At 35.5% G+C, this 25093-nt stretch overlaps 2 protein-coding genes across 12 annotated transcripts; one reads left to right on the forward strand and one right to left on the reverse strand.

The window, feature by feature from the left end:
* Positions 1–4092, reverse strand: LOC127079827 (F-box/FBD/LRR-repeat protein At4g00160). 8 transcript variants are annotated; one of them, XR_007787963.1, is made up of 4 exons: positions 3289–4085; positions 1646–3195; positions 584–663; positions 1–362 (listed from the first exon to the last, which is right to left on the reverse strand). XR_007787963.1 is itself a non-coding variant. In XM_051020197.1 (4 exons), exons 1-4 carry the CDS (start codon positions 4024–4026, stop codon positions 2674–2676), a joined length of 1077 nt encoding a protein of 358 aa, XP_050876154.1. In that variant the 5' UTR covers positions 4027–4082; the 3' UTR covers positions 1–2673. The 8 variants fall into 8 exon arrangements, 3 of the variants coding, with proteins under 3 accessions (XP_050876154.1, XP_050876153.1, XP_050876152.1); XM_051020197.1 differs by having other exon boundaries at positions 1–2943; positions 3025–3195; positions 3289–3386; positions 3489–4082; XR_007787962.1 differs by having other exon boundaries at positions 1–663.
* An 18095-nt stretch (positions 4093–22187) lies between these two features.
* LOC127079829 (uncharacterized) lies at positions 22188–23608 on the forward strand. Of its 4 annotated transcripts, none has more exons than XR_007787965.1 (3): positions 22188–22797; positions 22876–23043; positions 23170–23608. XR_007787965.1 is itself a non-coding variant. In XM_051020198.1 (3 exons), the coding sequence occupies exons 1-3, from the start codon at positions 22741–22743 to the stop codon at positions 23360–23362; spliced, it is 465 nt and encodes a 154-aa protein (XP_050876155.1). In that variant the 5' UTR covers positions 22188–22740; the 3' UTR covers positions 23363–23608. The 4 variants fall into 4 exon arrangements, 2 of the variants coding, with proteins under 2 accessions (XP_050876155.1, XP_050876156.1); XR_007787966.1 differs by having other exon boundaries at positions 23188–23608; XM_051020198.1 differs by having other exon boundaries at positions 23123–23608.
* The last annotated feature ends 1485 nt before the right edge of the window (positions 23609–25093 follow it).

A 25093-nucleotide genomic window follows, 5' to 3' on the forward strand; every position in this document is an offset into this window, starting at 1 on the left:
TGATCCAATGTAACAGAAATTATATAAGTAAAAGGACCTACTATAGAGTTAGTAGAGAGATCATGAACATCTGAAATCATAAAATTATATAAGTAAAAGGGTCTCGACGACTTTTCCCGAAGAAAGATATGCAAATAAAATTCAACAAAAGATAGGCGCTCCACTCCAACAAGGTGCAAATACTTCATACTTCAGAACCAATTAGTTATCCACAAGAAATTGAGTGAACATAAATGTGAATGTGTGCGCGAAAGCGCTAGTGATTAAAAGCATAACCTGGATTTAAGCACGGGCAGGATCAATCCTGAAAGAATCAACTAAGAAAATGGAAGGCAGGTACAGGATCTGATGTTTTTCAACACCTGAAATCGGCATTTTTAATATCAACAATGATCCAGGGCTCAAATTTTTGAATGTTTGTTGACTGATGCTCAAAGTAATGTTTTTACTTACCTAAACATTATTTCTGCCATTAAAAGGTGGGTGGCCATTTAGAAGCTCAAAAAGAATTATTTAGTAAATTTCAATAAACCAAGTTAATTAATGTTGAAAGCAAAAGTATAAGGAGGGTGAGAGATGATACCTTGTGATCATATCTCTGGAACTGAAGAACATCAGGAGCCGTGTATAATGGAATTCCACAAACTGTCTCAACATACTCACCTGGGCATCCAATTCTCGTCATTGAAAGCAACGCAAAAATGTTGTCAAGTTAGTGAGAGTAATAATAAAATTGAAATAAATAAGTTGTCTTTTAGCACTGCATCGGCACCATGGCTTGATAGCAAAATGTTCTGATTCCACAATAATAACACCCAATGTAAACAAATGTTTCAGGTCTCAATGTATGATAGTTGCAAACAAGAAATAGATTATCATGAACACAAAGAGCTCAAGTTTTTGTTAATTTTTAAAGTATAGTGCAGTCCATTAGATCTAGATTTTGTGTGACAAGATTTCAGATGACTCGTCTCTCTGGATTGACTACCCACACTAGAGCTATTGGCATCAGATTATGTGTGTCATCAGAATCTCTATTTCTCTTTCAATTACTTGAAAAATCACTACCACCTGTGAGCTTTCTCAGCAAGGTCTTATCATACAGTAGACCCTGCATAAGAATCACGTCAGAATTACTGTAATTTTTATTACAAGCAAAAAGTCGGTTATGCCAATTGACAGTGATGCCGTACATTTAACTGTGCATAAAACCATAATCAATAAGTTAGTCTATTCCCATTATATATACATGGAAAAATGTTTTTGTGGCATGATTGGCTTCTGCTGAGAACATGAGGCATTTTTAATTTGATTAATGAATAAACCGAGAGCAACATCGGCGGAGACTGACTCATCAACGCACAAAGCAAGCAATGCCTATAAAGAGCACTCAAGCACTCAGCAGAGACAGTGAGAACCCATATACATAAAAATTCTTTTAAGCCACCATTTTCAATGCCCATTGACTTCCAACCATGATGGGTGCAATTGATGTGAGTTTAGGAAGTTAGAAACTGGAAAAAGTTTTATCAAGTGCCAATGCAACAACAATACATTCTAAATATGATATCTAACATAAGACATTAAATATAAGCTTCCGATTTCCATGATAACATTAAATATGAAGACTAACTCTTTACTATACCTTGAACAGTGTCCAGTCAAGGGAACTTTCACATCTGTGAGATGAACAAATGCTATCTTTTTTAGCGATTCACCTTTAAGCGTCCATTCCACGACAGTTGAAACAAAAGGGAGATGTTCTAGCCCATCTGCGGAAAAAATGAAATGCTGTCGTCTTGAATTCCATTCGTTGTTTTCCAAGCAAATATATCATAGGGAGGCAATCCAGAACTTTTTCATTTCCTATAAGCATCTTTTGTAGCAATTTCATCAACGGCATATTTTGGAGCCCATTATAAACCTCTTTGAGCTTCTTTCTGCAAAATATAGAGGAGACAGTCCAGACTTCCTACAACTCCTTGAATACCGACAGAAATACATGTCTAGATAGTTATCCAACTCAAACGGTTCAATCTTTCTCACCCTCGACTGCCTTATACATCATCACAAAAAGAGTTTAAGCATAGCTTGCAATTCTTTTACATTAGTCCAACAAAACGACACTGACAAGTCAATCTAATACGGTATGGAATTCTTTATTAACCAAAGAAACGTATCTTGTGAGTATAATTGTTATTCTAGAGCAAAAATACATCTTTCTACCTATAACCTCATATGCAACTTAAGGATCCATTTAGAAAAACAAACCATCCCAAGAAGATTGAGGATGAAATTATAAAGTAGAATCTCATACTTATTGGAGTTATCAGTACATTTGTGACAAGCTTAGGGTTGGTATTGCACGGATGCTCTATCAAGTATATTCAAATACATAAAAGTTTACATGTGGCTGAAATGAAATCATTCAAATGAGTAAAACGTTTACATGTGGATGAAATGAAATCATTCATTCAAATGAGTAAAACGTTTACATGTGGATGAAATCATTCATTCAAATGAGTAAAACGTTTACATGTGGATGAAATCTTTCATTCAAATGAGTAAAACGTTTACATGTGGATGAAATCATTCATTCAAATGAGTAAAAGTTCACATGTGGATGAAATCATTCATTCAAATAAGTAAAAGTTTACATGTGGCTGAAACCATTCAAACAAAAAAAAGTTTAGATGTGGGTGAAATCCTTGGGCACGAAGATAATTCTATTAACATTTGAAGTTTTGTATTTGTGTCTAGGGATTCGGCAGTCCGAATACGGATGGTGTTTAGTAGTCTTGAATTCTGCATTATATATTTTGCAAATGGAAGTTGAGAATGGATGAGTCTGTTATTTGTAAGTGAGCATTTTGTAAGACGAGATAAAAGGCATTCTGGAACAATTTCTGGCTCCTCCCATTCTTCTTGAATAAGGAAAGATTGCTGAATGATATAAAATATAAGTTTTTTAAAACATATAGAAGTAGAAGTTAAAAAAAGGAAGGAAAGGGGCAATGGTAAAACCTTATAGAGGTCATAAATGATAAGAGTTTGAAGGTTGGGGGTATTTTGAAGCAGTTTTATGAGCCAGCTCCACTGGAAAGTCCCATATAGTCCTAGATCGTCAAAGATGAACATAAGCTCCAGGTGTGTTAAATTGTGAAACACACCGTGTATAGTTGGTGGCATCCTGTACTGCGTTGAGTTACAAAGATGTTGGTATGGAACAATTAAACAGATAAATTTGGACAAGTGTGTGTGTCGTGTGCTGCATAAATTGATACATACCGCATACATGTTGAGATGCTCCACATTATGAAGCCACTCAAGCCCAATATAAGTTTTACCGTAAAGAGTAGCTCTGACCAAATTGGATATTGCAAAACCTAAAGGAGGCATCATAGTATGCATATGCATTATTAAATCACTACAGTTCAACTCCTGTAGAATGGGACAGCCAGATAGAAGTTTATGGAGATACGAAAGACCTTTGAAAGTGACATATTCCAAGTGGAGGACTTTGAGAGAGGGAAGATCAACCGATTGAAAATCGTTGTTCAACTTTATCCTTTTCAATTTGAGAACCGACAAGGTTTTTGTGGTTAGAACTATAGAAGGCAGTGTGTTTCGGTGGCAGAGATCGATGATTAGGGTTTCCACACCCCTTGTAACTGCAGGATAAACAAAGTCATACAAGTGGTGGTTGGAGTATATGCCATGGCGAGATGTAAGGTGGAATGAGAGGATGGGTAGAGTGTTATCTCGCATGGTGATGAAGGAATTGAAGAATTGGTGAAAGGCGAAAGTGTCTGGAAAGGATTTGTCATCCAAGTCGAGGTTCATTTGTGAGCGCCAGATTGGTTTCCAACGTTTCGAAAGGATGCTTGTAGCTATGGCGACTTTGGTCGGAATGAATGAGATGATATGTTCCAGAAGTGAATTCGGCAAAGCACTTATCCTGTCCTCTTTCCTATCAGTTCTAACCCGGAGTCTTAGCCGCCGTTCTCCTGTACATGCCTGAGCCATTTTGCAATTCTTACTTAAAATTCCTGCTTAACTACATATTTATAATCAAATACTCCTCATTCAATGTTTGTAACCTCCGATGTGGAACTAAAAGGATAATAAATTTGATTGAACCGTTTGAGTTGGATAACTATCTAGACATGTATTTCTGTCGGTATTCAAGGAGTTGTAGGAAGTCTGAACTGTCTCCTCTATATTTTGCAGAAAGAAGCTCAAAGAGGTTTATAATGGGCTCCAAAATATGCCGTTGATGAAATTGCTACAAAAGATGCTTATAGGAAATGATGAAAATATTTTGCAGAAAGAAGCTCAAAGTGATTTACCAACTTGCCTCTGTTGAAGGAGGCTGATGAAAATAAACACTGTTGATGTTTATTCATCCTTGGAAGTTCACTGGACTCTACTCCTTTTTTTCTGCAGCACTTGAGAAAAACAAAATGTTATTTTATAATCTCCATTTTTATGTTAAAAACTATTGTTACCAATATAAATTGTCAAGGTTCATGTTTGCCTGTTTCAACTATTAACAGGTAGTTCCATTGCAGGGCAGATACATTCAACACAGCAGAAGCTCTTCAATTGAGTCCACTATTCATAATCTTTAGTCACTAGCAACCCTTGTAAATCTAAAACCGATGGTAAATTGCATGGTCTATTTCGGTTTTTGATTTATAACATTTCTTATAGTGAGTTATACAATTCAAAACAATAGAACGAATCCTATTCTTTGAGTAGCATGCAGTTACAACACACTCACCCCAAAAATTCTTTGAGTAGCATGCAGTTACAACAAACTCACCCCAAAAATTAATTGGTAGATTATCTTGGAATCTCAAAACCAGCATGTGAGTGTGTTTTATATCAAAAATCATTTCATCTTCGTGAAAGTAATATTTCAGCACGTGAATAATCACCCACAATTGTCAAAAATAAAATAAAATAAAAAGCATCACATGACTGTGGTGAGGCAGTTATATCATAAATTACAATGAATTAATTCAAATACATAATTTATTACATGCTCACTAAAGGAATTTTTTTCTCTAGTTTGCTTTACTCGCAAACATACATCACAATTCTTATTTAAATTAGCATGGTCTTTATTCTTACTAGACTTCGAAACTAGTTGAGTAATTTTTAGAGATGGATGTTCTAATCAATTTGATTTACTCCCACAACTCTACATGCTTGCACTCTTTGAATTGTCCGAAAATAATAGAGCCCATATCGCCTTTCACCCGCTCCAATCGGCATCCTCGAAATGTGGTCATGCACAACACACAATTGTCATCCATTAATTGAGAGAGAGATATTAAACTGCACTGAAGATTTGGGACATAAAGAACATCATAGAGCTTGAACCATCCATCAAATAAGATATCTCCTTCTTCTGTTGCATTTGCATTTTGCCCATTTGGCATACCAACAGGGGTGGTATCGTCTCCTTCTCCTGTTGCATTTGCATTTTGCCCATTTGGCATACCAAAAGGGGTGGTTTGTATATTATGCAGATCACACATGAAGTTTAAGTTCCAGTCATATAATTTCAAGCCCCGCTGTCTTATATTCATGAGTTGATTTGGAACTTACATGTCATCTTATCTTCCATGTCAGATGAATATATGTTCAACACCTCCATCAATTTTTGCCATTGTTCTGAGGTTATCGCTGGAAAACCATTCTTCTCGGCATTTCTAGCAGATGAACTTGCTGAAGCCTGTGCAGCATTGGCACGTACCACAATAAATCCTCTTCCGTGACTTACTCCATGATGTTGGCCTTTCCCTCGCGCACCACTTCTACCTTCAGTTTTTGGTCTATCGCCCCACCCATCAAGATAGAAAACAATTGGCAGAATCATGTCCATTTTTATTACAATTAGTGCATCATTTGTCTTTAAATTCTCCACATGCTCTATTCTTTTCAATTTGCACTGCAAGTCCCATGACTTCACCTCGTTCTTCTTTTTGGCTTATGATAGTTCTCACTTGTTCTTCGTGTATCATGGTAGAATAAATTCTGTTAAGAGATGGCAACAGATCATGAACGAGAAGATTAGAACGCACTGTTTCATCAAGTCCAATAAAAATTGATGCACTTCTCTCTACTTCTCGAGTTTTAGAGTGTTGTAACGAACTACCATCAAGAACAAATTGAAACTATCAGAGAAAGATTGAGTTTCTTTAACAAACAAAAGAAATCCTATCAGGATTTCATGAAAGAGAAAGAAGAGAGAAGAAGAAGTAGAAAATTGGGATTGGTTAGAATTGTTTTTCTATTCACTTACTTAATTAGGGTTCAAAGATTACAAGTGAATAACAACAACTAACTCCTCTTAACAACTTGAGAAAACTAGTCTATTTATAGACTACTAAACTAACTTAAGCTACAAGCTAACTTAACAATTATGCATTCAATTTGATAGAGTAATCACTCAATCATGATACAAGAACATTTAATAATAATGAATTTGATTTTTTTTAATCGAATCAATCAAATTCATATTTAAACACACTTTTGAGGTCTTTTACAAGTTGCAACATGGCTTATGTCAGAGTATGATAATTTAGGATAATAGGCTTAAATCTTTGGAGTTAGGTATCTAATTTTTTTTTTCAATTTTATCGAATTTCTTCCATCTCACTCTTTCATAATGCACTTGGTATTAGAGAATTGCATATTGTTGTTTCTGTTTTTCACAAATTTTTGTTTGAAGAAGCTATTTTACTTCTTTATTTTTCTTTATTTTCGACAAATTTATCTAGTATCACAACCTCAAACTTATTCTTTTGCATAAACAAGTAGAACAAATTTTTTTCTACCAAATTCCAACGAGTGTGGAAATAATTTATGTTTCAAGTTCATGGCTATACAATATGGTTATGTCACCAAACAAAATGTTTTAGACTCAAAGTGGTTAAAGACCGAATATATCATATTGAAACAGGATGGTTTAAAAAGACTTAGAGTTTTCACAAACAACTGCCTCAGTGTGTATTTATCATACCAATAGACTCAAAATCAGAAAAATTACAAATTTCAGAAAATGGCCAATGCATGAATACTCTCATAAGAAGGAAAAAGTAAACAATGGAAATTACTGGCACAAACCTTACAAGCCGAGGTATCTGAAGATTGAGTACAAGTATTCAATTTCCCTTTTCTTTATCAACCTTCAATCTGCAAGGAAACTTCAATGTTGATCTCTTTCATTTTTTTTTCTGGTGACTTTTCTTTTTCAGGATGACACTGGCAAGTTAGCAAATTAAAAACTGAAAGAAAAACAACAGCGAACAAGTTTATTAATTTCAAGCAAATAAAATTACACAAGAGTTTCTAAAGATTTAGGTAGTACTCTTCTTTCGATTATAGTAAAAAAGGGGAAATAAAAACAAAAACTGAAAAAACTCCTAAGTCACGTGTTGTCGCAGTTGAAGTAGCTGTTGAGATCTTGAAAATCATGCTAAAATTGCTGATTTTGTCTAGCCCACAAAGTCCTCATTTCATATCTCCTATTCTGCAAGGCTTGATCTTGGTCAATGACGTATGTCTCCATAGCCGCATATGTAGGAAAACGTTCCTGTAGCGGTGTAATCGTCACCATTGGACATATTAATTAGATCCAAGGTAAATCATAATGTCCAATGTTTCCATAACTTAGAAGACTGAGGAAGTAGAGAAGTCCATGTATCATCAGGATCATCAATGACCTGATGCTCGAGAAACTCGATCATGGCATCCTTTTCCTTGATTTGCTGAAGCAACTCTTCTCTTTCACGGATCCAGGCACGTGAAAGGTCTTCATCTCTCAACTCCTCTACGCCTTGATTAGGGAGGGTTGAAAGCCCAGCCACAATCAAAGGTATAGGTCTTGGATAGTCGTAAGGCATGAGATACTCAGATGCTCTCTTCCTTACCCAGGCAGTGTATGGCTCCAAAGCAATGCAATTCTTGGGACCTAACTCATTCCTGCCTTTCTTGTGGATCTTGCGCCAAGCGCGAACCATCTTGACCTTCAAGCCTTAGGGATCTTTACCCTCCTGAAAGAACACACCTTCTAACAGAATGTTATTAGGTTTATCCTTTAGGGGGAACCCAAGCTGACGACGTGCTAACACGGGGTTGTAGCTAATCCCACCACATGTACCAAGAAGAGGCACATTGGAGAATTCACCACAAGAATCAATGATCTGGACACCGTCATATGCACGATCATACCAAGAGATATCATCATTAGTGAGAGACATAAGCCTCGTAGACCACCGTAGACATCCCTTGTTCTCCTTGAAGGCTACCGTCTGAGGTAAGTGAGAAATAAACCACTTATACAACAGAGGCAAACAACACACAATAGTGCCACCACCCTTTGCATTCCTCATGTGCAAAGAGAAATAGGTATCACCCAACAGAGTAGGAACGTGATTAAGAGCAGAGAAGATCCTAATAGCGTTCACATCCACAAATTTGTCGATGTTGGGGGAATAATACCAGTCCATAGATGAGAAGCACAAATATGGCTTCAAAGGCATCCTCACTCATGGCCTTCCCATAAATGGTAGCTTGAGCGATGAGGAACTCAGAAGGAAGACCTTGAATTCCACCTTTGATAGTAATATGAGCTTTAACCAAGGATTCATCTATGTGCAACATGTCAGCTATCTCTTGAGAAGTAGGAATACTCTCCAAGCCATTGAACGACACTTGATCCAGAATCGGAATACCCATAAGATGAGCATACTCCTCAAGGGTAGGCAACAGCTGAAAGTCTGGAAAAGAGAAGCAATGATACAGAGGATCGTAGAACTGCACCAAAGTGCCCATCAACCCTTCATCAACCTGAGTAGTCAGAAGAGGCAGAAGCTTCCCGAAACGAGCTTTGAAACCCAAGGGATCTAGTACATAAGATGTCAGATTCCTTAACTCTTTCAGATCAGGCTGTCTGAAGCTGTACTTCTTTGTATACCTCTTTGGTCTTTCCATATCTGAATTTTTTTGCAAATAACCCTTTAAGTTCCTCGAAAAATTTCTTTTTCTGATGATATGGATGCGGATGAATGCATGAATGCATGAATGCAACAATCACACTCAAGGATCAAGCAAAGCACACCAGACAAAGGTCATGGGATGGTTCATATTATCCTTAATATCAATCATCCATTTTGGTGGATTATGGTTTTCACCTTATCGACACCCAAGTTCCATTGATATTAACGATACATGAACGGTTCAACCTCCTTAATATCAATCATCTGTTTTGGTGGATTATGATTTTCACCTTATCAACACCCAGGTTCCATTGATATTAAGGTTGTTTGAACGGATCAACCATGGATCACGGGTTTGCTGTGAGTCACGAGCATGGAGTCTCGGTTAAGAACCACCCAAAGGGAGTGTACTAGGGTTTAAACCTGCCAAGCATGTTCTACCATAGGTTCCCATAGTCATCATCCCATCTTTCGGATATTATCGGAGGAACAAATACTCGTATTCCAAAAATATTCTCAAGAGAGACTCTTATGAGTGTAGTATCGCGTAACAATCGCATCAGATATTACATCTGAACGACCTCCGCACTACGTCCTAAAATAGGCCAAGATGGGTTTGGTAAACTAAGGTCCTTGGCTTCTAAGGCACATATTGGAAGAATAATGCCTAACCACAAATACTTGTGTGACATTTTTAATCCAACATGACCTCCACCAAGTGAATGGACTCGCAAGTCAACTTGCTAAGGAATAACTCCACACAAGTCGACGAGACTATGCCATTCTCCTATCCTAAGGTGCACTCGAGTTCGGGTATAGAACTCATCTCACAGATCACCAAAGCATGCAAGCAATTGATATATCAAGCAAATCAATCATTACAAACAATACAGTAATCCCAAATTGCACCAAAAATATGTCATAAACAATATATCACAACAATTGTGAAAAGTTGGCAAACCTACTAGGAAAGGTCTAATTTTATCCCCAGCAGAGTCGCCACTTTTCTGTAGCGGTGTAATCGTCACCATTGGACATATTAATTAGATCCAAGGTAAATCATACAAAGATAGAGTCGCCACCGCACTTCTATTTATCCAAAGGAATGGCTAGAAAGCGAACAAAAGCCTAAGAAGTTTTACAAGAGAAAACTAATAAAAGAAACAGAGATATGGGTAAGGGGGTAATTATGCTATGGGAAGGTGTTAGGCACCCACAACATCCTAGGTACTCATAGGGAACCCTTTTCACAAATTGTTGTAAAAAGTTATTGTTTATGAAATATTTATTGTGCAAACATGATTGAAGGGATGAGAAAAGAATGTACAAATTTATTATTTTTGTGTTTGGATGGATGAACCCATTGCCTACGTACCCTCTCATGAAAGATAAGGATCAAAACCCTGTAGTTCGGGTAACAAATTTCAAAATATGAGTGGATTGATTTTAAACAAAAGCCTTAAGGTCTTTCATTATCCACGGGAGAAAACTCAACCTGAACAACCACAAGTCTACCATGTGAGAACAACTTCAACATGCTAGTGAGGGACTATGCCCTATAATAAGCATGGAAGTCTTACCATTCAATCACTAAGGACAAAAAGGTGAGATTCACATTAACCACTAAGATAATTCAGATCTATGGCTAATGCATGAAAACTTGATTAAGGAGTGGACTAGGGCCACAAAAGCAATTGAATGAGTTGAATTAACCAATTAGAAGTATTCACAAAGATAGTCAAAGTTTGATTAAGAGTCAAATTCAGAATGAGTATAATGAAAATGAAGCTTGAAAATCAAAGGCATAAGGCCTAGGTTTCTAGTTTTGAAAACAAGTGAAAATGTTTGCACAATATTTTTCTGGTTTGAGTTAACATGCAAATGGAGGTTTAAGGAAACAAAAGGGTGAAGGTTAAGGGATGCAAAACTTCATTAGGAGTTCCTCTCTTGAGATCATATGTAGATGATCCAAGTAAGTACCATCCTTTGGAATAGGCAACAAGCACAAGGCTAAAACAATAAGCAATAAAGCAATAAAGAGGAAACGGAATGCCAATCAATGGACTTATATCCAACTCCATAACAACGGAAATAGAATGCCAATAAATGAGGATTAGACCTCATAGCTCTTAACCCTGGCCTGGGTGAGCTTAAATCAATGAAAGTGTGGGAGTCCAGAATGAGGAACTCTACTCCACATGACTGACTCTATATACAAAGATCTTGGGTTAGATTCAAAAGCATCAGCACGTAGTGCGAGCATAATGAAAGACTCAACTGAATAACAGGGGATTGATTGCAAATCCCTTTTATCTGTCAATTGCCTCTTCACTTAGGAGGACTTAACCTGTATGCCTCAACAAGGAGGTCTGGAGCACAAAAGTAAACAATCACAAACATTGCCTCTTAAGGAGGACTTCAGCCAAATGCCTGCCAAAAAGGTGACAGGACTTCCAGACTACATGGAGAAAAGAAGTTACCTAAGTGGTATGCTAACCACAAGCAAAGCAAAGTTCAAGTAATGAACTTAAAGCAACTAATGTACCTATACAAAAGCCAAACAATCAGTATAGTACTCAGACAAACCAAACAGTTAACAACAGAGGAACATCCAATAGTTATACACAAGGTAAGGTCACAAATGCAACCACTCAAGTGAGTTCATCACATTGATTGAACCTACAACACAACCAAGGTTAGTTAAACAAAGCAAATGGCAATCTCAAATGGTGAGAGCACAACAATCATTGAGCTAATTGCTTGAACTGAAAGACAAAGCTCAAAAGATGAGTATAAACCACTAGTGCAAAGACTAGGGTCAAAGGCAATGCAAAAAGTCAAAACAGAAGCTAATATTTGACATGAAGCATGTTTAATCAAGTGAGAACATGTCCTAAAAGGACCAAGTCTAAATCAGCAAGCAAAGTCATCTCATGAGCAAGATATGGCAAAGGCAATTTCAAAGCACACAATTGGACATCAAGAATGACAATTCCATATTAAAACAGAAATGATTCAAATGAACATGAAATTTTTTATGAGCATACAACACGTTAAGCATAAGCATCATGCAAAAAATTAGAATCAACAGAGCTCAATTGACCTAGAAATGAAAATGCACAAGATCAACATCAAATTGTGTGACACACATTGTCACACCTAAAGTTCATGTGTCCCAAACAGAGAAGAAAAATGCTAAAAATGCCAAATAAAATCTCACAAATCAAGCATCATGTTAGGAATCATCATATTAAATTTCATGGCAATTGGACAAATATTGAGCATTTCACAAAAGATTGAATGGAGCATGGTACCTAGGTATACATGTTCAAATGATCCAACACAATTAAAAATCCAGAAATGATAAAATCATAAAATCAACACCACAAAATACTAGACAAACACATAATCATATAGAAAAAAATTGGAAGTGATTTGGATTAAATTTCAATTTATTATGATTTTTCAAAGTTGGATGAAAATATTGTAAATAAATGTGAATCATGTAGAAAATGATAATTGAAATAAGAAAAATGGAACAAAGCAATAGCCAGGATCGAACAGGGAACACCTAAGTCACATGCGTTATATCAAAACGCATCGCTTAAATAATTGATGTGGCAAGCCACATCACTGGTCAATGCATTGCGTGGAATGGTCAAGGAAGCTAAGCCAATGAAAGTGCCAACAGAGTGCACACGCAAGCGCCAGCAAGGAAAATATTAAAACAAATGAATGCTACATGGAAGGATCGAACGCAGGACTCAAACGTGAAAGGCGTCCAAACAGTGTAATGCATGAGCTGAACCAGACTAAACCCTAACATTATTCATGCACGGTGGCTTATGGTGGTTTCCACCATCTTCTTCATGAAGACGGTGGTGCTACAGTGATCTGCTCCAAAAAAAAATCCAGAACCAGGCGAAAATTACATCATTCGAAAGCTCTTGTTATGTAGGTTCCAAATCTAACAACATTTAATCCTAACAATCCATGAATCATGAGAATCGAAGGAAAACATTTTCACATCCAAATCTTTAACTCAGCATAACTCAACCATTTCTTCACCATTTTTTATGAAATTTAGATCAGAATACTCAGCAATGAAGGATCTACAACATTAGGTACACAAAAAGGAGAATTAAGATACTCGAAAACCTAACCTCTTGAAGAGCAGTCACTGAAATCTGTAGATTCAAGGCTTGGCAAGTGTGTAAATCCACTCCTTAACTCTTGTTATGAAGCTTGATGTAGAAATTGAAGCTTGAAACGAACTGGATCTTGATTAATTTGCCACTTCCATCTTCATGTTCTTGAGCTTGATGTGCTTGATTTCTGCTCAAATTCTTCAAATCAAAGCTTGATCTACACTCAAGGAGGATCAGAGAACCAGAATATGCAATCAAATCCAAGTGCTATGTGGAAAAATTTCAAGTTTCAATGGAGAGAAAAATTTGGAGGGAAGAAGAATTTTGGATCTAGAAGTTGTTGTTATGAGCAATTCTGTTAGGATTTAGCATTTATACTCTGTCCTAATCACCTTGCTAATCAAATTTTGCATTGGTTAATTGTAATTAGGAAAAATAAGGTGTATGACAAAATTTGGAAAATGGGAGGTGCCATGCAAATTTGGACGTGAACAGTACCATATCCATGATCAAATTCACTTAAAATCATCTCATGCACATGTTGGCAATGGTATTTTGTTCATATGTTGCACCAATTTTGAATTTCCAAATTTCCCTCCAAAATGGTCATGAATGGGCACATGGTTATATGATGAAATTTCATGCAATGCAATAATGGTTTTGGAAAATATATGTCATGAGAAGCATTATGCAAAAATAGGGACTCAATTTGGAAAATATAATTGTCAACATCACGAGAACATATAGGGTCACACACATAAGGACAAATTGATGAGAGATAAATAAACAAGTGAAATAAGAAACAACGTAAGGTACAATGTATTTAAGAGAACTGCGGAACACCATAAGTTACGATGTGGACTGAGTAGAAGCGTTGTTCTTTGTTCAACGCTTGCGATTATTCTTCTAATTCTACATTAAAGGTTTTAATTTTAACATCCATATTTAATTATTCGTTTATTTAATTATTTATTTGATTTAATTGAGTATTTTAGATTAAATAATTATTTGTGAATATGTGACATGTTTAGCCGGTGATGGTATTTGTGGTGTTTTGTGTTGATTAATTTGGGTTAGTGAGAATTAACTAAATTAATCAATAAATTAATTGAAAATTTGTGGGAATTTGTAGAGTTTGGTCAGTTATGGGAATTGGAAGAGTTTAGTGGTGAGTGGAGGAAAAATGAATTTGAGTTGGGTAAAAAAATGCAGTTTAGAGAATTAGAATAAAATAATATATATTCCTAAGTTAGACAAAAAGTAGGTTTTGGGATGCTATTTTCTTCAGTACGTAGAAACAAGACAAAAGGAGAGAAAAATCTCTGAGGAAGGAGTGTTGGAGTTTGAGAGAAGGAATCAATTAAGGTCGTCTTGCTGAATTTTTCTAGAGTTACAAGGTAAAGGGGATGAGGGATTCTTCATCTATGGGTGCTTAATTCATGAAAGGGTATAAAGATTTCCCTTAACCTCTAATATAATTTTCTCTTGTTGTTGATTGAGTTGTGTGATGAAAAATATGATTGTTATTCTATTTATATGCCATGATTTGCTTGCAATTTCGTGTACTGTAATTGGTGTGATTATTGCATATGTTATTTGTTCATAAACATAAGTTTCATTGTGAAATTTGGGTTTTCAAAGTATGTTAAATCCAAGATTATTTGATGTTGGATTTGTACAACTTATGTTGGTTGTTGTATAAATTTTATATGATTATCGTGAGTCGAATTTTAAGTGTTTGGTTTTTTATGGAATCAAAATCAGAGATACATAAGGCCTCAAATGGTGATACCAACTGTTCTAGAGCCAATGATCTTTCCTTTCTGATCACCTCCGAAACCGACGACGCCTCCGGGCTTAATTTATAGGTCTTGGAACATATGCCTTCTTCCCGTCATATGCTGCGAGCATCCAGATTCCAGGTACTATGATTGGTATCTTAACTTCGTTGCTAAGGATATCTACAACATATATTATCTTATCCTTAGGTACCCACATATTTCTGGTTCCTTTAGGGTTATTCTTCCCAGAGTTTTATACAACTTTGGGTTTTTGTGTAGGATAAGAATACATGTATGCATAGTTGAAATGGGTATGAGCTTTTGCTTTAGCCTTAGGTTTCACAACAGCTTTACCTTTAGGCCTAACAAAATTTTGCTTCTCAACAGGAACAAAATGAGCATAAAGAGTATTTGATTTGTCATCTTTAGATTATTCATAGGAATCATAACCAATTCATCTTTTCCCGTTTCTTCTAATACCATAGATCATTGAAGCCATTACGCTTCTGCCTATGCTTCTAGCAAGAAATTTCTGGAAAGATTTGTCATACTTCTTTATGACATCACCAGAATCTGTAGAGGCTTTTGAAAGATTTCCTACTCAAGTTTAGAATTTTTGTTTTTCAAAATAAGGTTTTCTTTTCATTCAAACTTGAGAAATCTTTCTTAAGCTTACAGAGTGCTTCTGACTCAGATACATGAACCTTCTTCAGATCCTTGTATTTGTTCAGAAGCTTCTGATAGTTACCCATAACTTCAGTTAAATTGGATTCAAGTTCAGAGCGAGAGAGTTCAACAAATACCTCTTTTGAGTCTAACTCAAAGTCTGATTCTGATTCTGGTTGAACTTTCTCAGCAGGAGCTTTTATGAGAGCCATAAACGCCACATTTGCATGCTCTTCCTCATAGTCATCTTCTGAGGAGTCTGAATCATACCTTGTAGCCATAAGAATTTTCTTCTTCCCTCAGAAGTCTTTCTTTTTGGGTATGTCATTCTTCAACTTTTCGCAATCATTCTTATAACAACCTGACTCCTTGCATTTAAAACAAATGACTTCTTTTATGGCTCCAGCCTTCTTAGATCCAGAAGTGGACTCAGAACAATCACCAGTCCTTGTTTGTTTTATGAATCTTCCTTGTTTTTTCTTTAGAGTTGATTCACTCATCTGAACATAAGAGACGACTCATCTTCTTCTTCAGAATCTTCTGAATATTCTTTGTCTTGTTCTTCTTCTTGAAGAGCTATAGTCTTTTCATACTTTCCCAAAGACTTCAAAGCAACTAACTTGCTCTTTCTATAGGGCTCATCTTCTTCAAGCTTGATCTCATGGCTTCTTAAAGAACTAACAAGTTCTTTAAGGGAGGTGTTGTTCAAGTCCTTTGATAACTTCAAAGTAGTTACCATAGGTCTCCACCTTTTAGGTAGACTTCTGATGATCTTCTCCACCTTTGTCCAAGACCTTCAGTCCTGCAACTAGAGTTTGAAACCTTGAGAACATATTCTCAACTGTTTCATTCTCTTCCATCTTGAACGCTTCATATTTTTGAATCAAAGCGAGAGTTTTAGTTTCTTTCACTTGTGCATTTCCTTCGCGATTCATCCTAATAAAATCAAAATTGGTTGTTAAGTATATTTTCAGCAAATATTTTAATATCGTATCCACAGAGATTGGTTGTTATTACCGCCGTTCTATAATCCAAATTGTTATAAGTTCAAAATGTAACCAAGTTGTTTTGTTTGAAAAGTTATCTTTTGAGTAAAATGTCACTAAAACAATAAAATAGTTTTAATCGAATGTAAAAGGCTTGGCAAGATCGGAGTTCACTATTCAAATTGCTTATGATTTCTTATGACAACTATATAGACTTAAGATTATTGATGATTTTCAAGTATCCTCTCAATATCATTTATCTCTAAATGATATTGTGATAATCACTATATTAATGGTTAAATGATTTCTCTACCTAACTATCAATATAGCAATCTTTAATGTTTGATACAAAAGAAGAGTAGTGTATAAATCTATTTCTACAACTCATTCACTACTTGAAAGTATATTTGAAGTCAAGACTTGAATAATCTTTCTCAACAACTACTCAAACCTAACTATTCAACTTAGGGCAAAAATATCATTCAAATATCAATAACCTTTTGTCATATACAAGATTCAAATGAAATACATAAACAAATAGGAATAGCTACTTCCTCCAATCTTGACAAAATGGGGTTTAGCTCCTCATCATCATTTTGGACAGCAAAATGCAATGACTCAATAAACTCTGTTTTTCTCTTCCAATATGTGTATCTAGGAATGAATGTTTTTCTATTTTCCATTCTGTTTTCTTAAAGAGTTGAACCTTTCCTAAAATGTTCATTTTCATCTAAAACTGAAAAGCACTCTAAAACAGATACAAAACTGTCACATTATAGCTGGATTAAAAACAGAACACTTGGCCCAACAAACTGCTTGCTGGTTTCGCAAGGTTCGCGGCGCCATCCCTGGTCGCGGCGCGAACTGAAGCTAATTCAGCTTCCTTGCCTTGCAAGCTTCATGTAATAATTCTCCCAAGTGCTAGTATTCCAAATTATGCCTCCAATTTTCCATTGACACTTCTTCCAGATTATGATTATGCACTCCGATGCTCTCTCATCCAAAAACTCTACAAAACTAACAAATACGTGAAATAACTATTCAAAACAAAATCAATTAAACTTAATTTCATTTATACAAAATTGTGAGAATGAAAGTGTGCAATTGAATCAAAAATTGGTAAAAGGGACCAATAAAATTATATGAAAAGTAGTACTAATTGGTCCCTAACACTTCTTCAAGCTTGATCTCATGGCTTCTTAAATAACTAACAAGTTCTTTAAGGGAGGTGTTGTTCAAGTCCTTTGATAACTTCAAAGTAGTTACCATAGGTCTCCACCTTTTAGGTACTTCTGATGATCTTCTCCACCTTTGTCCAAGACCTTCAGTCCTGCAACTAGAGTTTGAAACCTTGAGAACATATTCTCAACTGTTTCATTCTCTTCCATCTTGAACACTTCATATTTTTGAATCAAAGCGAGAGTTTTAGTTTCTTTCACTTGTGCATTTCCTTCACGATTCATCCTAATAGAATCAAATATTGACTTAGCAGAGTCTCTATTTGTTATCTTCTAATACTCAGTATAAGAAATAATGTTAAGTAAGATGTTTCTAGCCTTGTGATGATTTTTATAATCTTTCTTTTATTGGTCTCTCATCACTGTTCTTTCTATCTTGTCCCTACTAGCATCTACTAAGTGCATGTGACCATCAACTACCATATCCCATAAATCTACTTTGTGACCAAGAAATAAACTTTCTATCATATCTTTCCAATAATAAAATCTTTCTCCATCAAAGACAGAGAGTTTAGTGCTATAATGATCTCTATCATTAACAATAGGAAGAGGTGGTGGAATAGTTGCCATTGTGTTTCACACTGGATCTTTATCTGACATGGTTAAGTGTTTGATATACAATCAATACCAGAACCAGAGCTCTAATGCCAATTGATGATGGCAAGAAACACAAGAAAATGGGTTTGAATTTGGTTTCCAATATTAAAATTTTTTGATACCCCAACACTCAAAATAGAACCAAGAGTAAAAAATAAATGAACACAATCATTTTTATACTGGTTCACTGTTAACGAAGTTAATCCAGTCCATCCGCCAAGGTGATTTTTCCTTCTCAATAAGGACTTAATCCACTATAATCAGCTGATTACAGACACTCAAAGACTACTCGTCTTTGTCTTCTCGAATATATAGAGTAAAACCCTAGTCACTCAAGGAAACAATCTCAAACAAAGAGATACAAGAGTTTGTGTTTACAAGGATGCTTCAAAAAGCATATTACACAAAGTTTAAGTTCTATGAAAATATTCACACAATAACGAACAAAAGATCTATGTGTGTTTTCTAACTATATTCACAAATAATAATATGTTCAACAAAGGCGTTGTAGTGTGAATAGAGTAATGTGTTATAGCAAAATTAGCAGCTTCATTCAATATTCCAAGTCTTCTTTATATAGGCATGAAAAGATCTGTTGGAGGGTAGAATATACATCTTCATAAACTGAGATGTTTCATTGCATAACAGTCTAACAAGGTGGAAACAAAATGGTACAAATAGTACAGTCCTTGCACCACGAAATCAACTTAGTGGAAAGAGTATTTGATCTTGTACTATGTACTATTTTTGTCATGCAAAACTTTTTGATCTTATCTTCTAATATTCAGAGGCTTCTGAGTAAATATTGTTGAAACATGTTTAGAAGGATCAAGAGACTTGTTGAGAGAAGCTTCACAATTTTGTCTTCAGAGTCTTGACACAGTTCCTCAGAACCTGGTATTCAGAGTCTTCAGAACTTGTTCTTCAAAATCTTGAGAGCTTTATAACCTTCATAGGCTCTTCTTATCAGAGTCGCAATCAGAAGCTTTAACACAAAAGTTATGATTTTTTACTAAATTTTTCAAAAATATGAGTTTTTACTAGATTTTTGAAAAAGTTTATGAGTTTTTACCGAATTAAAAAAAAATCTATAATTTTTTATTGAATTTTTAAATATACTATCAGATTTTACAAAAATCAATGAGTTTTTATCGAATTTTTCTTAAAACCCGATAGTGTGCTAATTTCTATTTTTTTTCCTATTACCAATTTTTTTTTAAATCCAAAAATTTATAAAATATACCGGAATATATGAAAAATCTAGTGTTAAAAATATGATTTTACACCGATTTCTTAAAATATCTAATATAAAATCATAGATTTTAAAAAAAGAGTTTTTATTAAATTCATTTATTTAAAAGATGAATAAAAATACATACTAGAATTTTTAAATATATAATCGAATTTTTCAATTTATATCAAATATTTAATTGTACGCATTATTTTGTTAATATTTTACTAAAAGTAATAGGAATATTATCAATAATTGAGGGGGCGTGACATGAAAAATTCTTTAATAAGAATTGGGTTTGTGGTTGGGCTTTTGGTCCGGGTTAGAAAGAATGAGAAAACTTTACCTCGTACCCCTACAATTGTACCCACACCCATACGAATAATTTTTTTTTGACTAAAATACCCTCATATAAATAGGGTATATTTTTCAGAAATGGAAAATTTTCCCATTTGCGCTTGAAGACTTCCGGAACACACATTTTTGAATTTTTTGGCATTGTAAACCGGAACACTAAGAGTAAGTCTTCCGGTTCACATATTGTATACCGGAACACTTATCTAAAGTCTTCCGATTCATTGCATTTTTGGGGCATTGAACTGGAAGTCTTTTAGAAAGTCTTCCGGTTTGGTTGGATGTATACCAAAACTCTTTCTTAAATACTTCCGGTTTGGATGAACTAAACCAGAACTCTTTTAAGAAGTATTCCGGTAGTCAACCTTTTATTTTTCCACACTGGAACTCTTCTTTGAAGTGTTCCGATGCGTTTTTTTTTTTAATTTTTTAATCTTTAATAATTTTTTTATAATATTTTTTTGTAGTGGTTTGAAGACGAGGTGCAGATGGTAGGATTCCAGACCGCACTTTAGGCCGGGGTGCATCTTCATCTGCAGTTGAGCCGACTGGATATCCAGGAGGGTCGTACGATACGTCTCTTTTGGTGAAGTACGAGCATCATGTTGCTCGGCATTTATGGTTTGGTGAGGTAAATAAACGGGATATATTTGAAAATGAATAATAGTTGAATATTTTATATTGTGTTTTCTAATATGTGTTTTAATTGTTTTTAGGAAAGAGGTCCAAAGAAAGAGTTAAAGGTTGCGGGACATGGACTGAAGCTGACATCTAGGGTTCCATTGGCTCTTCCACCACAGATGGAAAGTTGGGTATCTAGATCTGGTTTATCTTCACTTCAGAGAACTAGTCTGAATAAGATAGACACAAATCTTGTCTCCCCATTTGTGGAAAGATGGCATCTAGAGACATCTTCATTTCACATGCCGTTTGGTGAAATGAGCATTACTTTGGATGATGTCTCATGTCTGCTTCACTTGACCATCAAGGGTATCTTCTGGAGTCCTCAGAATGTCACGGAAGAGGTAACTGTTGAACTTGCTGTTGACTACTTAGGAGTGTCACAGGGTGAGACACAATCACATGTTCGTAGCTGCAGGGGTTCGTATTATAAGTTGGACTGGTTATACGATTTATTCGTATATCATAGAGTTGCTTCCATCCGGGCATATGCGACCAGAGCATATCTGTTGATGTTGGTGGGTTCCACCATTTTTGCCGATAAGACCTTTACACTTGTAGAGGCACGATACCTCCTACTGTTTACGGACTTAGATAGATGTTCAGGATATAGTTGGGGAGCAGCTGCACTAGTTACCCTATATAAATATCTTGGAGATGCGTCCATGTTCAGTTGCAAACAGCTCGGTGGATATCATACTCTCCTACAGGTATATAATTTAATTTTGTTTATTAAGTGTTGGATTCATTTTATAAAATATGTTAACTTAATTTATTTTATTTATTATGTTTGTATTTTGTAACAATGTTGGATTCACGAGTACTTTCCAACTGTTGGAAAAAGAGGGGAGAATTGGAAACCAGATGATAATTGTGGTCTTCCTCGAGCGATGAGATGGTCGTATAGGCAAGGAGTCCTGAAGGTTGATGATTTATGACCTATTTTGGACGAGCTGACACCTGCCGACGTCATATGGCGTCCATTTGAGGATCATAGAGCATGGCGTCAATTTGATGAGTTATGTCTCTACAGGAGCTGTTGTTCCGGAACACATAATACACAAACCGGAAGACTTCTTCAAAGAGTTCCGGTATGTGCCACTTTGTTTACCGGAACTCTTTCAAGAAGTGTTCTGGAATGTGTCTTTTTTCTTAAAGAACCGGAACTCTTTCGTGAAGACTTCCGGTTCACTACTTGGTGTGTTCCGGATGTCTTTTGTGAAGTCTTCCGGTTTGGAAAAAATACATACCAGAAGTCTTTTTCTAGGAGTTCCAGTACGAGGGTGGAATGTGTAAGTTTTGAAAGTTTTAACTGAATGATAAAAATGAAATGATAAATTGGTTAAAATCAATTAAGAGTAAAATTAGTATTTTTGAAGAATTGTAAGGTTATGAGGCTAAACGTAGGGGTATTAAGTAAAATTTTGAAAGAATGAAGATAAGAATTGGGCTTGAGCTGGTATAAATAATACAAGAAGTGACTTGCGGAGTTTTTGGTGCAAACTTAAGTCATCGACTGCAATGTCACACAGGCACCGATTGCGGCTTCGCATTCTAAGGAAAGTGGACAGGATAAGTGATTTGCCTAACTCACTTCTGGAACATATTCTCTCCTTCCTTCCGACTAAAGACACCATAGCCACCAGCATCCTTTCAAAACGTTGGAAACCAATCTGGGTCTCACAACTCGTCTTTTACTTGGATGGCACATCCTTACAAGACACTTTCGCATTTCGCCGATTCTTCAATTCCTTCATCACCACGCGGGATAACATAACACCCTACCCATCCTCTCATTCCACCTTAAATCTCGCCACCACTGACACTACAACCACGATTTTGTTTATGCTGCATTTACCAGAGTGGTCGAAACCCTAATCATCGGGTAACATTGAACTACAATCCATATGTTGATCTTCCCTCGCTCAAAGTCCTTCACTTGGAATCTATCACTTTCACACGTGTTGCTTATCTCCATAAAATTCTATCCGGCACTCCCATTCTACATGAGTTGGAAAGTGCTGATTTAAGAGTAGAGATCCCTACTATGATGCCTCCTTTAGGTATTGCAATATCCAATTTGATCAGAGTTATGCATGTGGTGGTATGTATCAATATCTCTAACTACTCCAAATTTATCAGTTTAATTGTTCCATAACAACATCTTTGTAACTCAATGCAGAACAGGATGCCACCTACTATACGCGGTGTGTTTCACAATTTAACCCACCTGGAGCTTATATTCAACTTTCACAGTGATGCATCCGCTGTTTTCAAGTGGAGGTGGCTCAGAAAAATGCTTCAAAATACCCCCAATCTTCAAACTCTTATCATTCATGAACTCTATAAGGTTTTACCATTGTGCCTCTCCTTATTGTTTTAGTTCTACTTCTATATGTTTTAAAAATCTTTAATTTTATATCATTCAGCTTGATGAAGAATTACAACGTTTCCATTTTATCTCATCTTACAACAGCTCATTTACAAATTACAGCCTCATCCATTCTGAACTTCGATTTGCAAAAGATATAATGCAGAATTCAAGACTACTAAACACCATCACAATTCAAAGTGCCGAATTCCTAGACACAAATACAAAGCTTCAAATGTTAATAGAATTATCTTCCTGCCCTAGGATTTCACCCACATCTATACTTTTATTTATTTGAATGATACTTGATAGAGCATGCCTTCAATAGCAACCCTAAGCTTGTCACAAATGGAGTGATAACTCCAATAAATATGATATTCTACTTTATAAATTCTTTCTCAATCTTCTTGGGATGGTTGGTTTGCTTTTGTACAATAAATGTATTGTCTATGAGGTTATAGCTAGAGAGCGTAGGTAAGTAGAAAGATGTATTTATGCTCTAGAATAACAATTATACTCAGCAAGACAATTGGTTGTCATAGAATTCCATGGCGTATTAGATTAACCTGTCATTGTTCTTTTGTTGGACTAGTGTAAAAGAATTGCAAGCTATGCTTAAACTCTTTTTGTGAGGATGTGTAAGGCTGTTGTGGGAACAGAGATTGTTGCTTCTCTTGATGATGTCGCTGATGGAGAATCATCTGCCCCGTCTTTGTGAAGACAGGTCGGGTGTGGAAGAACGGTATAGCAATTGCAGGCATAACACAGATCAAATTTTAAAACCTTTGAAATTTGAATTATATTTTTTAGTGATAAACTGACAGGCATAAACAAAGACATAAGATCGGTTAAATATTTTCTATCTATTTCGATTCAGGCAAGCTCTTCAGTTGTACAAGGTTGATCCTGGACCTGTGGTCTTTTCGATAAATAATACAAATGAAGGTGGCACACAAAATAACTTTGTAACTTTTCCAACTCATGCTCTAATAAGATAATTTTCTCTGACCTCAAATAAAACCAAACTTATTTGATAGAAGATTGAGATGGTAATACTATATTCTTCTTTTTATTTGGATAATTTTGTGAGTGGTGATTAGTTCCACCACAATCTGAAACATGACAATGACGAGGTTTCTTTTCAATTTCGACTCCTCCTTTTTGGCCTTGATCCTTTTGGTCGACCATTTGTTTTTGAACTAAAAAGGATTTTCAATATTCAGTTCATCATTTGAAATAGCAGAACCTGTATCCACAAACTTTTCTTGAATTTCAGGCATGCATTTGACTTTCTCAAACTCTAACTGCAACTTGTTCTCGATCTTTTGTCTTTAAGGATTCAACTTTTGGACATTGAATTATTGACTGAGACCTTAACAGGAGAGCTATCATCGTGGTTAATAAAAATATATTAAATGTGACTAAATTAAAATCAATAAATCGAAAAGATATTGGAGAAAAATGAATTAACTCAATTAAAATGAATTAACTTGATTATAAAATCTGTCAAACTCGTTTTGGCACCCAAGAACCTTTTTATATATGAATTTATAGATTCTGAATGTCCAGTTGTTGTCATTCCAGCATAAAAAAGTCCTTCAAATAAGCAAATGCCCAAAATTGATGATGCAAATAAAACAAGTTAATATGGTTGTCCTTGCTAAGATCAAACTCTGTAACCATCAATTTCCATTATCTCTCAAAATCATCAACACATCCTAGATGGTATAATCACTGAAACTCATTAAAATCATTATATCTCACCCCCAATGGAAAAGAAAACCAAGTTGATAAGTTTGCCAGGATATGCCATATGCAAAATGCATGTTTTGTGTTTGGTGATTCCATTGAAATACGAAATGTATTTACAAAATGCTTCTAATAAAGCATAATACACAAATGAGTAATAATTATTGGTGCAAAGGTAGAATAAATGATGAATGGAAATATTCTATTCAGAGAATGACGGCTACAAAACATGATACGAATTACAATAATTGTCACCCTATTTATAAGTTAAAACTAGGGT

The sequence above is a fragment of the Lathyrus oleraceus genome, chromosome 5, assembly GCF_024323335.1.
Source record: "Lathyrus oleraceus cultivar Zhongwan6 chromosome 5, CAAS_Psat_ZW6_1.0, whole genome shotgun sequence".
Taxonomy (NCBI): Eukaryota; Viridiplantae; Streptophyta; class Magnoliopsida; order Fabales; family Fabaceae; genus Lathyrus; species Lathyrus oleraceus.